Source organism: Protobothrops mucrosquamatus, unplaced genomic scaffold (assembly GCF_001527695.2).
Source record: "Protobothrops mucrosquamatus isolate PMUCROS unplaced genomic scaffold, P.Mucros_1.0 scaffold1126, whole genome shotgun sequence".
NCBI lineage: Eukaryota > Metazoa > Chordata > Lepidosauria > Squamata > Viperidae > Protobothrops > Protobothrops mucrosquamatus.
In genome coordinates, this window is record NW_015387344.1 from 324,041 (window position 1) to 339,057 (window position 15,017).

The 15,017-nt window shown below is 39.7% G+C and overlaps 1 protein-coding gene across 1 annotated transcript in view; it reads right to left on the reverse strand.

The window, feature by feature from the left end:
* LOC114922861 (cytochrome P450 2K6-like) overlaps positions 1-10,530 on the reverse strand; it is a 28,297-nt gene extending 17,767 nt beyond the window's left edge. Inside the window, exon 1 of the mRNA XM_029284936.1 lies at positions 10,381-10,530. Within this exon, the coding sequence (XP_029140769.1) occupies positions 10,381-10,530 (150 nt within the window). The remainder of the gene's footprint in view (positions 1-10,380) is intronic.
* Between the last annotated feature and the right edge of the window lie 4,487 nt (positions 10,531-15,017).

A 15,017-nucleotide genomic window follows, 5' to 3' on the forward strand; every position in this document is an offset into this window, starting at 1 on the left:
GGGAAAACAAGCCAAGAAGCTTGGAAAACTTTGAAAAGTGAAATTATAAAAGCCCAATCTAGCCCAATTCCAATGAAGCAGAAAAATAAGAGATTTCAAAATAAACCAGCACGGCTGCAGAAAAAAATCTCTGATAAACTAAAAGACAAAAAAGACAAGTATAAAAGGTGCATGTACCTAAGGCAGAATATCAGCAAGCAGCCCAGACTTGCACAGATGAAATCAGGAAAGCTAAGGCCCAAAATGAGCTAAGACCTGCTACAAAAGTAAAAAATGTAAAAAAAAGAAGAAGCTGCTTTCAACATGTCAAAAAGCAAGAAAAAAAAGTCAAGGAAATAATCAGTCCATTAATGGGAGAAAATGGCAAGAAGGTTGACGAGCAGTGAGGAGAAAACTACTTAACAATTTTTTTTTGCATCTGTCTTTATACAAAAAGAAAAACCCACCAACCTATAAAAAATACCATAAAATATAGATTAGAAGTACGTCAAAATAAGCAAGAAAATGGTAAGAAAACACCTATCCACTCTAGATGAGTTCAAATCACCAGGACCAGATGGATTACACCCCAGGGTTCTGAAGGAATTGGCAGACAAGATCTTAGAACCACTGAGCCACATCTTTCAAAGATCCTGGAGCACTGGGGAATTAGCAGAGCTGATGTAGTTTCCATCTTCAAAAAAGGGGGGAAAATGGATCCAAGAAACTAGAGGCCAGAGAGACTAGAGAATCTATCGGCCTGACCTTAATACCTGGGAAGATTCTGGAAAAGATAATCAAACAATGAATCAACGAACACCTAGAGGCAAACAAAGTTATAACCAAAAGCCAATATGGATTTGTCAAAAACAGATCATGCCAGACAAATCTTATTGTATTCTTTGACCAGGTAACAAAGTTAGTGAACTAGAGGAATGCTGTGGATATAATTTACTTGGACTTCAGTAAGGCATTTGATAAAGTTGAGCACAACCTACTACTTGATAAGCTAGAAAAATNCCAGAATGAAGATCCTAACTTAAATTGAGCCATATGTTGGCCATATATTTTTAGACATGCTTTATCAATTTCCTAAACGTTCTGCTTTTTCTTGATTTGGTCCACAGTATTAAACACTGCCTATTTCATGATCCTGCTCCTCACGTGAGCTACCAAATAATCTCCCTTTTAAGAATAAATTATATCTATATGAAATTACGAAAAGAACTGTCACAGCAAAGATCCAACAATCACCTCGCTTTATGACATGTTTGACAAATTCAGTGCAATAACTCATTTCAGATTGATCACCGAACATCTGTGTTTCCTTTCATTTCATGTTTCTCTTCAACTTCTGTAATATTCCATGTCTTTATCTAAAACCTGAGTGTAGATACATGGATGTGTAGAGGCTAACTCTGGAGAGCATAGTGAATCCACAAAGTTGGACAAAACTTACCACTTTTTTTGCTGATACTCAACATGAATGGTGTAACCGGGCGATCAGCAAAGGCTTCTGCATGTTTAGTTAATGCTTCTTTCACTGTCTGGTATCCAGAGAAGACTATAATATAATAATTTCCACCCCACAGAGAATAAACGTTCCCATATTGCTTCGCCAGCTGCAATTTGTACAAAGTAGAAAAAGATAAATCTTCCATGTTATTATGCACATTTGCAGGTTAATGTGTGATCTTCTCTTCCAGTTTCCTGCCTCTTGCCTTCTCATCTTCCTGTATTTTTCTTCCTCCAGAACTCAGTAAATTCAATTACAGCCTTGTGAGGTACACAAGAAATGTATATGTTGTAATTTTCCATTTTTGCTTAAAGGAATAGGCATATAGAGGCACTTAGCTAAGGTATTTTTAGGAAAGGAAATGTAGTAAGCTGAAGGAATAGAGAGGAACTATATACACTGACTCAAAGCATGTTTTTTGAATAGTGCACACTATTGTAGAATAGCATATAGATTATGAATAACATATTATTCAATTTATATAAGATTTATTCTTTATAAAAACTGCCTAGAGTTTGTATTTTAAAGTATAACTATGAACCAAAGTGCAGCCATGTTTAACCAAAGCATGAACTCTGATACACACATAGCTTCTAGATGAAAAGCAGGTACTCTTGTAGATAAACAAGGGAAGATATAAATCCTTTATAATTGCAATTATTCAGTTTGGGTAGCAGTTCACCTTGTACATAAGCTACACCCTTAGCAGGATGTTACAGATCATGCCACAGACAAGGAAGGGAAGATAAGACAGGAACAAAAGGGGATTTGGATCTTATAATTGAAGGGTTTGGTAATTGCAATGGTTGCTAGGCGATCGGAAAGCATGTGACCAATTTAAATGTATCAACTGGGTTTCAATTGGAAGGATGTGGCATGATGCATGGGACAGGGTATAAAAACCTATGCAGAAACTGATTCAGTGTGACCCTTTATTTGCATATAGAACAGTACACCAGCTTTTGCAAAAGATTAATAATAATAATAATAATAATAATAATAATAATAATAATAATAATAATAATAATAATAATAATAATAATAATAATAATAATAATAATAAAGTTGGAAGGAACCTTGGAGGTCATCTAGTCCAATCCCCTGCTCTGGCAGGAAACACTATACCATTTCAGACAAATGGCTGTCCAGTCTCTTCTTAAAAACTTCCAGGGTTGGAGCATCCACAACTTCTGAAGGCAGGTTGTTCCACTGATTAATTGTTCTAACTGTCAGAAAATTTATCTTTCGTTTAGATTGCTTCTTTCTTTGGTTTGTTTCCCTCCACTGGTTCTTGTCCTGCCTTCAGATGCTTTGGAGAATAGCTTGACTCCCTCTTCTTTGGGGCAGCCCCTGAGATATTGGAACATTGCTATCATGTCCCCCCTCATCCTTCTCTTCATTAGACTTGACATACCCAATTCCAGCAACTGTTCCTTAGATATTTTAGCCTCCAGTCCCCTGATCATACCCGGGGCTTCCGGTTTGCCAGGCGGCCACCATGGACAGCTGGGAGACTTGCTCTCTCTCCCCCATTCAGTTTTGCATCGCTGGGGGGCCCTGAAAAGGGCCGAAAGTTGCTCCAAAGAGGCAACCAGCAAGGAGGGGCTTTCGCTGGTTCGCGGGAGAGCAGCAATTCCCTCCAAACTGGTGGACGAAAGGACCAGCCATAGAAATATGGCTCGTCCCTAGGCTGCTAACAGCCAAAGTCACACTTACCATCTAGCAACTTCAAAGCAGCATGGGAAGGACTGGGTGAGAACTACCTCTCTTATATCCTAATTACTTAATTACCTGCATAAGCTGCTAAAGTACTTTTCCCCTGTGGAGAGGGAAGGGGGATTTTAGCCCTCCCTCCAAAACAGCGGCAATTGAATACACAAGGGAGCTTTTTTTTTTGAAAACGTTGAAAAAATAAATGGATCCCAATTGGAACTTTATTTCCTAAAGCAGGGGTGTCAAACTGCCGGCCCGTGGGCCGGTTTCATCATACCAGAGCCACGCCCACCCCATTGCCAGCAACGGCGAAAAAGCTCCGATACGTTGCGCGATGTCACGTGACATCGCGAGTTTGACATGTCTGTCCTAAAGCTTGTGGATTAAAAGATTTTTGATTATCTACTTTTTACTTTTAATTTTTATTCGAAAGTCTGAGGTTTTCCTCTTAAAATAGAAGAATCCCCCCCAAAAAAGATTACAATAACTTTGAGATTTAAAGGAATTCCTTAAATAGTGGGGTGACATCTTGTGGCTAAACCTGAAATTGCAATTTATTATTCTTAAAGAAAAGAGACCTGGCTGACAGTTTAGAAAACAAGATAAGATTTATCTGGTAACCTTGAACACCAGCTGTGAGAGTTTTAGCTCTGTTTCTTATTTACTGGGGGGGGGGGACTGTGAAAGTTTTCAATTCAACTCATCACTATGGAAGTCCAGGAACAGACTTTTCCTATGGAAGAAATGCAAAAACAAATTTTTGCTATGTTGAAAATAACTTACAAAACTTACCAAAGTCTTCTTAAAACTGGCGATGAAATAAGAGCTTTTGGGGGAAAAACCAGAAAGCCTTAGATATGCAAACTCAAACTTTGACTATAACTAAAAACCTATCTATACAGAATAAAATAGGAAAAAATGAACAATTAAATACTATGACATAAGACCTAACTGTCCAACAAATACAGACAATAGAAAATTCAGAAAAAAATCTGACAACATGGATGGAGGAAAAAAACCTGCTATATAAATCAGAAGGAATTTGAAGATCAAGAAGAGAAACAAACGGAAGAAAAGATAAACAATTCAGGACAACTATGTCAAGAGGAGAAAATAAAGAGACAATCTGGTAGTCCTGCCAGACCCCTCAGCCTTCCAAAAATGGCGACTGGATGGTCATCTCAATATGACATAATATATACAATAATACAAGAAATCTTTGAGGATCCTGAAGCAAGCACATGGAAGATGATTTGGCAAAGAAAAAAAGCCAGAATAAGATTGAAGAAGAATGGAGTGTGGGCATATTTAGGAGGTTTAAAATAGAATATACTTAAGTAGACAAGACCCGTATTTTGAATACGAGATATTGTTATGATGTGAAGATAAAGAAAAATATTGGCTAATTAAAATCTAGATGCATAAATATCAACAGTTAAATTGAAATATTGAGTTGTTTATAAAGGTTAGATAAAGATGATTAAGATATATATATGTTAAGAGTGATGTAACGTAATTAACATGTTTTGATGTAGTGATAAGTAAAAATTATAAGTTTAAATATGAGAAAGTGGATATAAGGAAGAATGCTGAAATGGGAGAAATTTTGGTTATTGAATTTATAATATTTGGAAATTATAATGAAAATAAGAATGTTATATTGTATTACTAATTTGTTGATATAGAAGTGAGATAGATAAGATATATATTCGGAATACTAGATGTTATGCGGAATTGTGACAAAGGGCATTGGGGTTATTTAAAAATTTGGAAATGATAAATATTAAACGTTTAATTTAAATATCAATGCAAAATTAAAGCTGGGAAAATTCATAAGGTTATTGATGGTCCAAAAGATGGAATGTTAAAATAAATAATATATAAAATTATTGATAAATGTAAGAAAGCTATTAAGTAGCTGATGGATAGAATAAGAAGTATACTAATTTAAACAAGAGACAGTATGTATTAAGGGAAAAAAGAGAGGAAATATTGGCTGTAATAGTTGGAGATTTGTATTAATGATACCTGTATGTAATGGAATTATTGTAACTCAGATACCACGTTGCTTTTCAAAGATATAATTGTAACATTGGAAAATTAATAAAAAGTTAAAAAAATAGACTTGACATACCCAATTCCAGCATGTTGGATTTTGGTAATAACTTTGTTTGCTTCTAGGGTGTTTGCTGATTCACTGATTGAGATCTTTTCCAAGATCTTCCCAGGCATTGAGGTCAGGCTGATAAGTCTGTAGTTTCCTGGATCTATTTTTTTCCCTTTTTTGAAGATGGGAACTACATGAGTTCTTTTCCAGTCCTCTGGTAGTTCCCCAGTGCTCCAGAATCTTTAAAAGATATAGTTCAGTGGTTCTGAGTTCACATCTGCCAGTTCCTTCAGAACCTTGGGGTGTAGTCCATCTGGTCCTGGTTATTTGAACTCATCTAGGGTGAACAGGTGCTCACTTACCATTTTCTTGCCCTTCTTAACTTGTGTTTCTAATCTGTTTTTTACAGTACTTTTTTGATAAGTTGGATTGTTTTTTCCCTTTGTGTAAATACGGATGCAAAAACGAGTTGAATAGTTCTTCTTTCTCCAGAATTGCTTGTCACCTTCTTGCCACTTTCTCCCACTAATGGACCAATCATTTCCTTAACTTTTTTCTTATTTCTTACATGTTGAAAGAAGCTTTTTTTGTTATTTTTGACTTTTGTCCCAAATCTTAGTTCATTTTGAGCCTTAGCTTTCCTCACTTCATCTTTGCAGGCTCGGGCTATTTGCTGATATTCTGCCTTAGTTATGTGCCCCTCTTTCAACTTTAATAAAACTTGTTTTATTTTCCAACACCCTTGGAGTTGAATGTTTATTCAACAGCCTTATGTGACTTCTAGTACTATAACTGTGATTTTTCAAGAATAATTTTTAATCAACTAATGACATTGAGAGTATAATTGTAACAGTAGGAGCAGCAGCTATTGTACAGCTCTTTTATTTCCCAACAGAGAAAAAAACATGTTGGCAAAAAAAGGTAGAATTGTGGCTGAGGATGGTATTCTCCAGGATCCATGGACTCTGGAATGCATTTTTTTAATGTATGACAGCAGGAAAGCTTTTTGCATAATTTGAAGGAACTGTAGTACAAACTACAGATAGTCCTTGATTTTCAAAATTCGTTTGAAGTTACAATGGCACTGAAAAAGTGACTTACAGTATGACTGTTGTTCACACTTATGCAGCCCCTTAGTCACGAGATCAAAATTCTGACATTTGGCAACTGTCTCATATTATGACCATTGCAGAGTCCCAGAGTAAATAGATGAAACTTGGGAAAATCGCATCAAATACCCCCATACTATCACAGGCAACTCCCCTGCCCCCCAGGGCAGTATGCTCTCTCCATTACTCTTTTTTCTATTTAACAATTACTCTAAGGATCCTCCTGCATCAGCTCAGAAAGTTCAGACTGCCCCAGAAACTGTTGATACAGTTCTACCGAGGAATTCTTGAATCTCTCATTTGTATTTCTATAACTGTCTGGTTTGGTACAGGAACTAAACAGGACAGATATAGACTTCAATGGAGGGTTAGGACTGCAGAAAAAACAGTTGGCACCAGCCTGCCTTCCATTGAGGACTTGTATATTGCACAACTCAGAAGGAGGGCTGAGAAAATATGTACAGACCCCTCATATCCTGGACATAAACTGTTTTAACTCCTTTAGTTTAATTTTCTTTGATTCTCTATTTACATATTTTTGTTAACATCTTTGACTTCTGATTATTAATCTGAAACCTATTAGTATACCAAATTCTTTTAGTTTCCCCACTGATATTTCTGCTCCTTTCAATAGATCCTCTAAAAATAATATCAAATCATCAGCAAATGCCTTTAATCTATAAAATTCTCTTTTGATCTTTATTCCCACAATTCTCTTATCTGTTCAATATTTCAAAAGCCAATGCTTCAACAACTACAATAAACTATTAATCATAATTTATGAATGTCAAACACATATTCATGTTGATTGGATATTACAGCAGAATACAATTTATGACCATTTATTCAGTGAATGTTCAAAGTTATGATGGCACTGAAGGAAGGGACTGATGGCTCAGGTCCAAAGTTATATCCATTGCAGCCCCACTGAGAGAACATGATCAAAATTTGGGTGACAGCTTGCCCATAGTCACAACCATGGAGTGGGGCAAAGAACATCTGTGAACACCAACTAGCGGTCAGAAGATATGATGAAAACTGCTTAATTTCACAACACATGGACAGATTTAACCATCGTTTCAGTTGGGAAACTGTGAGCCTCCAAGACCAAGCCAATTCCAAGAATGCTAGAGAATTCCTGAAAGTCTAGCTGTAGAGGTGAGAGACAGATAAAGGTGGTGATCGGAAAACTGTCCCTCCTAGCGTGTGCCCCTCCTCTCTGCATCTATCTCCCCCTTCACATCACCATAGCGATGTGAAAGTGCGTAGCTCTGTGTGACCTTGCTTGTCTGATAACAGCTCGCACCAACAATGCCAACTTTTCCCTCTTTCTGGCCTCTTGCTTTCTATCCTTAAGCATTGGTGAGTAGATTAACCAATGAAGTGCTCTTGCTGGGCTGTTGCCATGTTATTCCTTTTCCTGCTTGTAATACTGTATATAAAGAATAAACTGCTGCGTGTCAGCGGCCATTATTTGCACCCTGCAATGACTGAGCACTGATTACTACACTAGCACTGGGACAAATCAAGTGCTAAGGAGAAGGAATCCAGCCCTCTACTCTGTGATATCAAGAGCTCTTAGCCTTCTCTAAACATGCCAATCTTTGCTGCTCTTCTTTGCATTCTTTCCCATCCATCCCAGATGCAATCTGACCACTGCAGCATAGATTAGGATTATCACTATGCTCTATGCTGCATTGGTGGCACAGGAGCCATGGCGGCGCAGTTGTTGGAATACAGTATGGCGGGCTACCCCTGCTCACTGTCAGGAATTCAATCATGACTGGCTCAAGGTTGACTCATCCATTCTTCCAAGGTCAGTAAAATGAGGACCCAGATTGCTGAGGGGAATATGCTGACTCTGTAAACCACCCAGAGAGTGCTGAAAAGTACTATGAAGTGGTGCTATTGCTATCACTTTGTGTGATTTTGATATTATAGCTCTATCGATGCAGCCCTAAACTGCATTGACTCAGCATACTGCTGGCTCATGCTTGTTGCGTGGTCAACCGGGACAGCCTTGTCCCTTTCAGAAGTACCACTGCTGAACCAGGTACTACCTATATTATATCTGTGTATTTGCCTAAATAAATATATTTCTCACTATCGAGCAACATTTTGTTGGATAGTGTTCAAGTCTGTCAAGATCCCCTTCTCTGTATTGTTATTTGATTAAGCATTTTAAAAGACATACCTCTATTAATGTCTTCTCTGACAAGAAAGTCCCTTCCAACAGTCTTCCTGCTATCAAGGAAATTGGAGAAGGTCCTGGGGGGTGGTCTTTGCGTTTACTGAACTGTTTCAGAAAAGAAAGTATCAAGCACAGAATCACAGTGATAAAGAATAATAGTAGCATCACCATTCTCCTGCCTTTGAGTGGCTGCTGTAAAAATGTGGGATAGAAGACTTTTCCCTATTGGCTTTCAATTTTCTTTATAGATATGCTTCCCTTCTTGCCTTGGTATTTTTCTGCTACCGCTGCCCTTTATATTTTGTGCTAATTAAAATACCTTGTGATTATCTCAACCAATAAGCTGTGGATTATATCCTTTTGCAGATGTACGACACGAATACAATTGCATGAAGTTGAAACATCAGAGATTACACAACCCTAGTTTTGCAAAGGATCAATTATGTATCATAGATACCAAGGATGTCCAAGTCATTACGGGGAAAAATGATGCCATGTCTTTTTATTTCTAGAGACTTTAACTGTTACTCCTGATGGTCTTTGAGATGTATATCGAAGGAAGATACTCATATCTTCTTTTAAGGTGTTGCTTTATTCCTGGCTTCCTAGCAACTTCTCATAAACATGTTTTTGTATTCCCTAATTGACACTGGGGACAATGCTTGCTTTTCCGCCGGTCCAGAGAAATAGGTGTAGCTTTCAAAAATTACCACAGCTACAGAAAATAATGTTTATTCTTAAAAGACTTTTTAAAAATGTTTATTCTTAAAGACTTAATGGTATTGAGATATTCTCCTTCCATAAGGTTTTAATTTAAAATAGCTTATTGGGAGTGGGAGATTTGGCTTAATTAAATGGTGGCCTCTTTGATGCCATTTATTTGGCTAAATCTCTAAACTAGCCTTCCCCAATCTCACATTCTCAAAATCTGTGGAAGGAAATCTCATCTCTGGCCAATCTTAAGAACATGTTATTGAGACCTATTTTGCTTCTTCGGGAGTCAGTGGATAAATTAAGAGCTAGGGATGTCAGATTAGCCTTTCCCAATCTAGTATCTCCCAATATGTTAGATTTGCAAAATCAAGGATTTCAGCTGGGAACTGTGGTTATTTCCAATCTGAATTCACTGTATTGTGCAAAACTAATGTAGATCATTAAGGAAGTTTTATTTAGCAGTGTGTGGGGTTTTTTGACTGCTTTCACAAAACAATGGTAGAATGCTGACCCACTGTAAAATGGCTTCCAGAAAATAATTGAATTTTATGATGGATCCACTATAGTTTGTATTGTGGACTCTTTTTTCTAGGACAATCAAGATAACAAATTGGGATAAAAGAATAATAGGGAGAGATTGCATTGCACGTGTCAAAAGCACTGAGATGTTTTCGGATTGAAAGGATTAGCTGATAACATCACGGTTACCTGGGAGATGCCCAGTTCATTGCAGCATTCTTATGCTCATGTGATAAAATTCAGGCATTTGGCAACTGACTTTGACAAGCAAAGTCAATGGGGAAGCCAGATTCACTTAACAACTGTCTCACGTAGCAACAGCAACTTTAGGCTCAATTGTGATTGTAAGTCAATCCCCGAGTGGCCCCAGGGGACCGTCACCCCCCACTCCCCACCTACCTGGATCACACGGGTAACAGACCTATGGGAAAAAGTAAAAGGTGCCCTAAGGCAGGCCGAGGCTGCGGTTAAAACGCAGGCTGACAAAAAGAGGGGGGAACACAGGCCCTTTCGGGTGGGGGACTGGGTGTACCTGTCGACAAAATATATCCGATTGAAGGTACCCTGCAGGAAGCTGGGTCCCAAATACATAGGGCCGTTCCAGATAACACGGGTACTTAACCCGGTAACCGTACGCCTGCGACTGCCCCCCTTGTTGGGGAAAATACATCCCGTATTCCATGCAAGCCTACTAAAGCTAGCTGCTAAGGCCCCGTTGCAGTCCACGCCGGGACCGGTCAACGGATCCCAGTACGAGGTACAAGAGGTGCTTGACTCCCGGACTCGCCGTGGAGGAGTGCAGTACCTCATTCGGTGGAAAGGGTATCCCCTGTCCGACGCTTCATGGGTGGGGGAAGGGGATGTCCATGCCCCCCGTCTGGTGCGGGCATTCCACCATAAACATCCAGGGAGGCCAGGGGCCGTCACAGGTATGGGTTTAACCTCAACTACGTCCCTTTCTCTTCCAGGAGGAGCCATGGTAGAGGGGGCCGCATGTCAAGCCCCACGGGGCTTGCCATTCGCTGGGGGGGGAGACCCGTGACACCCGCAGCAGCCGAGCGCCGCCGCAGCCGCCACAGCCGCCCAGCAGCAGAAAGCCGTAGCAGCCGACACCGCAGCCGCCCGGCTCTCCTCCGACCTCGTCCCAGCCCGCAGGCCGCCGCCTACCTCGCTCGAGCTGCAGAAGCTTCAGGCGGCGTTGCCCAGCTTGAGGGGAGCGTGCGCACGGAGGCCGCATGCGAGCGAAAGCCGCAGAGAGCCGGGGAGGACCGCGGATGTCGGGGGAGGGCCCAGCAACGACTGCTGCCAGCATGACCCCTGCCTGCATGAGCAAGACTGCAGAGGGACTAGCCGGGACAAGGGCAGGGTGCAGCTGCCAAACGCTCGGCGGGACATCACGAGGGAGGGGTGGGTCCGGGCTCCAGAGGCATTTATAGGATATAGGCGGATGTTGGCTTGCTGCTGGGGGCGGAGGGAAGGGGTGTGGCATCTCGATATACAGCACTGGGAGCAAGCCACTCCCAGTGCTAACTTTATTTTGGCTGGGGAATAAACCACCCTGCTAGCACCATGTTCCTGCGTTCCTGTCGTTTTTCTCGCCTCGGGACGCCGACGGACGGAGGGTGACACAAGGACTATCTTAATACAATCTACTGTAGGAAGTCAGCACTCCCCCCCCAAGAATGAAATATTTTGAGGAATATTAAAAGAGGCAGGGTAGAATATTTCTTCTAATGGAGAAATGGAGACAAAAATCTTAACAAAGGCAGAAAGCAGCCCCAGCCTCAAGAAAAAAAACACGAAGAGGCCAGTCTTTAGGAGACTGTGATCCATTCAGAAAGACTGGGCCATTCTATTCATAAGCAAAGAACAAAAAGAGACTCCAGATAAGCAACACAATTAGGCAAGCCAAAAGTTGACAAGATTAGCTCAGAGAAACACCTAGGACTTGCATTTCCCCTTTTCCTTATAGAGCCAGCCATGACCCCTACATGACCCCATAGGAATCTGGCAACAGCCATTAGAATATTAAAGGACATGTTCTTGCACAGGAACAGGCATCTCAAATACAAAGCCCAAAGAAGGTATAAAAACCCACCCGCTCTCAACTCCATTTTGTCAGCTGTCCCAAAACTGCATGATGTTGCTGGTTCTGCCCATCAGTAAACAAGAACCTTCTTTCCTAAGGAGTCACCTGATTTTTCTTTCAACACTACTGTTCCTCTGCATTTTGTTGCATAGTCTGCAGTGTAAATCATTTGTTGATTTTTCAGTTCTAGACTTGACTGCATTAGTTCAAACAGCTTGTTCTTGAGCAGAACATTTTTAAAAATGTTCCAGTGAAAATCCCATCAACAGGTACCAGACTTGGAAAAAAGGTAAAATTAGCTGCCAGTGTTCTGCATCAACAAAGCAAGGACTTTCACAGATAAAAGGGGTCCTGAAGCTTGGCCATTCCTTGACTCTTTGGATCCAGACTTGATAACTTCTGTCCCTCTGGCAGCCTAGTTGAGAAAGACATGGGTAATTGTGGATGGGTGTTTGTATGTGAGAGAGAAAGAGCAAATATTTGATTTAACTGGTATAATTTTGCTGTTACTTCAAATTCACCAGGTATCTTTATATTTTAAAAAAACCAGTTGTACCTTAGTGTTTGATTGAAAGTGGTTTGAGTATGGCTATCATCAGGTCTAGGTGAGCTGAACTGAACATAAACTGAACCTGGAGGTGCATGTAACAAGACTGTAGTTGGTTTAAGAATAGAATAACCACTTGCTTCCTGCTATGATAACCAATGTTTAGAGACTGATTACAACAAAAACAACAACAACAATAATGAGAAACAACTAGAAAAAAATAATAAAATACCGCAATCTGCAAATTGAAGTTGAGAGATTGTGGAGGAATTCAATAGTTATATCAATAGTAATGGGAGCCCTTGGAGCAATATCAAAAGGGCTGCCTAGATACATGGACATTTTGAATTTATTAGACCTGAATATCCTGACTTTGCAAAAAACCACCCTAGTCAGAAATTTCTCTATACTCAGATGCTACCTTAATAGTAGGTTCTTGGTTAGGACTTGAACTGTTAGGTTTTTACCAATCCCAGACTATGGATTGAATTGAAGATTAACAACAACAACAACAACAGTTGATGACCTGTGGAGAAGAACTTGAAGTTGAAATCACCTCTGTTATTCATACTTTCAATGGTGCCACTAATAAGCATTTTGAACAAATGGTTCAAAATGCTTATGATGGTTATGAATTGGCTAAAAAAGGGTTGAACATTTGAAATTTGCTCTACATCAGGGATGTCAAACTTGCAACGTCATGTGACGCATCGCGATGTATCGCAACTTTTCCCCCATTGCCGGAGCTGGGGTAGATGCAGTTTCGGTATTATGCATCTGGCCTGCAGGCAGGCAGTTTGACACCCCTGCTCTACATGGATGATTTAAAACTGTTTGGAAAAACAAAAGCTGAATTGAGCTCATTGCTGAAAAGCATTGCAGAGTTTAGTAGAACTTGATAATGAAGAGTTGATAAAAGCAGTAATACCACAAGAATGGTACAAGTACTTAGGAATTTTGGAAACCTCTGACTTATTGCACAACCAAGTCAAGGAAGTTGCTTCAACACAATACATAAAACAGGTCCAGAAACTCTTGAGATCAAAGCTAAGTGGAGGAATTATTATAAATTAACCCCTGGGCAGTGCCTGTAATATGATACTCAGATGGAATAATTGATTGAACTCAGCTAGAACTTCATAACTTGGATCAAAAGATTAGAAAACTAATAACTATGTACCATGCTCCACACCCACAAAGTGATATTGATCAATTGTATTTGCCTAGATCTCAGGATAGTGGAGGACTCTTACAGGTTAAACAAACTGTGGAAGAGGAAAAAATATGGCTTAAATGACTACATTAAAAAAGCAAAAGACCCTCAGCTGAAGGAGGTCATCAAGGGAAACCTCTTGAAAATGGTGAGCTTGAAAGCAGAATATCGAAAGAAAACAATTGAGCATCAAGTTTCTAAGAGGAAAAAGAAGTCTAAGCACAGTCAATACCTGAAGGACATTGAAGAAAAAATAGATACAAAGCTAACATGGGGATAGTTGAGATATGGATGCTGAAGAAAGAAACTGAAGGCTTCATTTTGATTGCCTAAGAACAAGCCCTGCGGACCAATTCCAAATTCAACATGTCAGTAATGACAGCAAATATTGTTTATGCAATCAGACAGATGAAAGAGTGGATCACTTTATCAGTGGCTGGAACAAAATCTCACAAACTGATTATCTACAACAGCAGGATCGAGTTGCCCAAATCATACACTGGAAGCTTTGGCAGCAGTTTGGGTTCGAATGCAGCAAAAATTACTGGGAACACCAAGTTGACAAAGTTCTCAAAAATGAACAGGTCAAGATCTTGTGGGACATTTGAATCCAAACAGACAGACCTCTGACTCACAACATGCCTGACATCACTATTGTGGAAAAGAAAAACTATTGTGCAATACCAGGTGATGCAGGAATTGAAGAGAAACAACTAGAAAAAATAACGAAATACCACAATCTGCAAATTGAAATTGAGCGATTGTTCCTACTTGGAACTGCCTATATACTCAGACATCCCCTTAACAGCTTTTAGGTCCTTGGTTAGGACTTCAACTGTTAAGTTTTTATTAGTCCCAGACTGTGAATCAAATTGAAGATTAAATCAATAATAATAATAATAGTAGTAGTAGTAGTAGTAGTAGTAGTAGTAGTAGTAGTAGTAGTATATGGCAGTGCCTGGAGACAGCAGAATAGAAGAGAAAGAAGTGGAGAAGATAACAAAATACAAAGACCTACAAACAGAAATAGAACGACTGTGGCAAAGGCAAGCAAGGGTAGTACCAATAGTATTAGGCGCCTTGGGTGCAATCCCAAAACAACTGGAGCACCACTTGAACACCATTGGCATTGACAAATTCGCCATCAGTCAATTGCAAAATGCGGCCTTACTAGGAATAGCTTCCATCCTGCGACGATATCTGTAATACCATCAATTCAAACATCCACATCTGCCTATCCCAGGTTCTTGGTAAGAACTTGATAGGTAGACAAAAAAGCCAAATCCAGTCTGAACATCTGGTTTTGCGAATAATAATAAT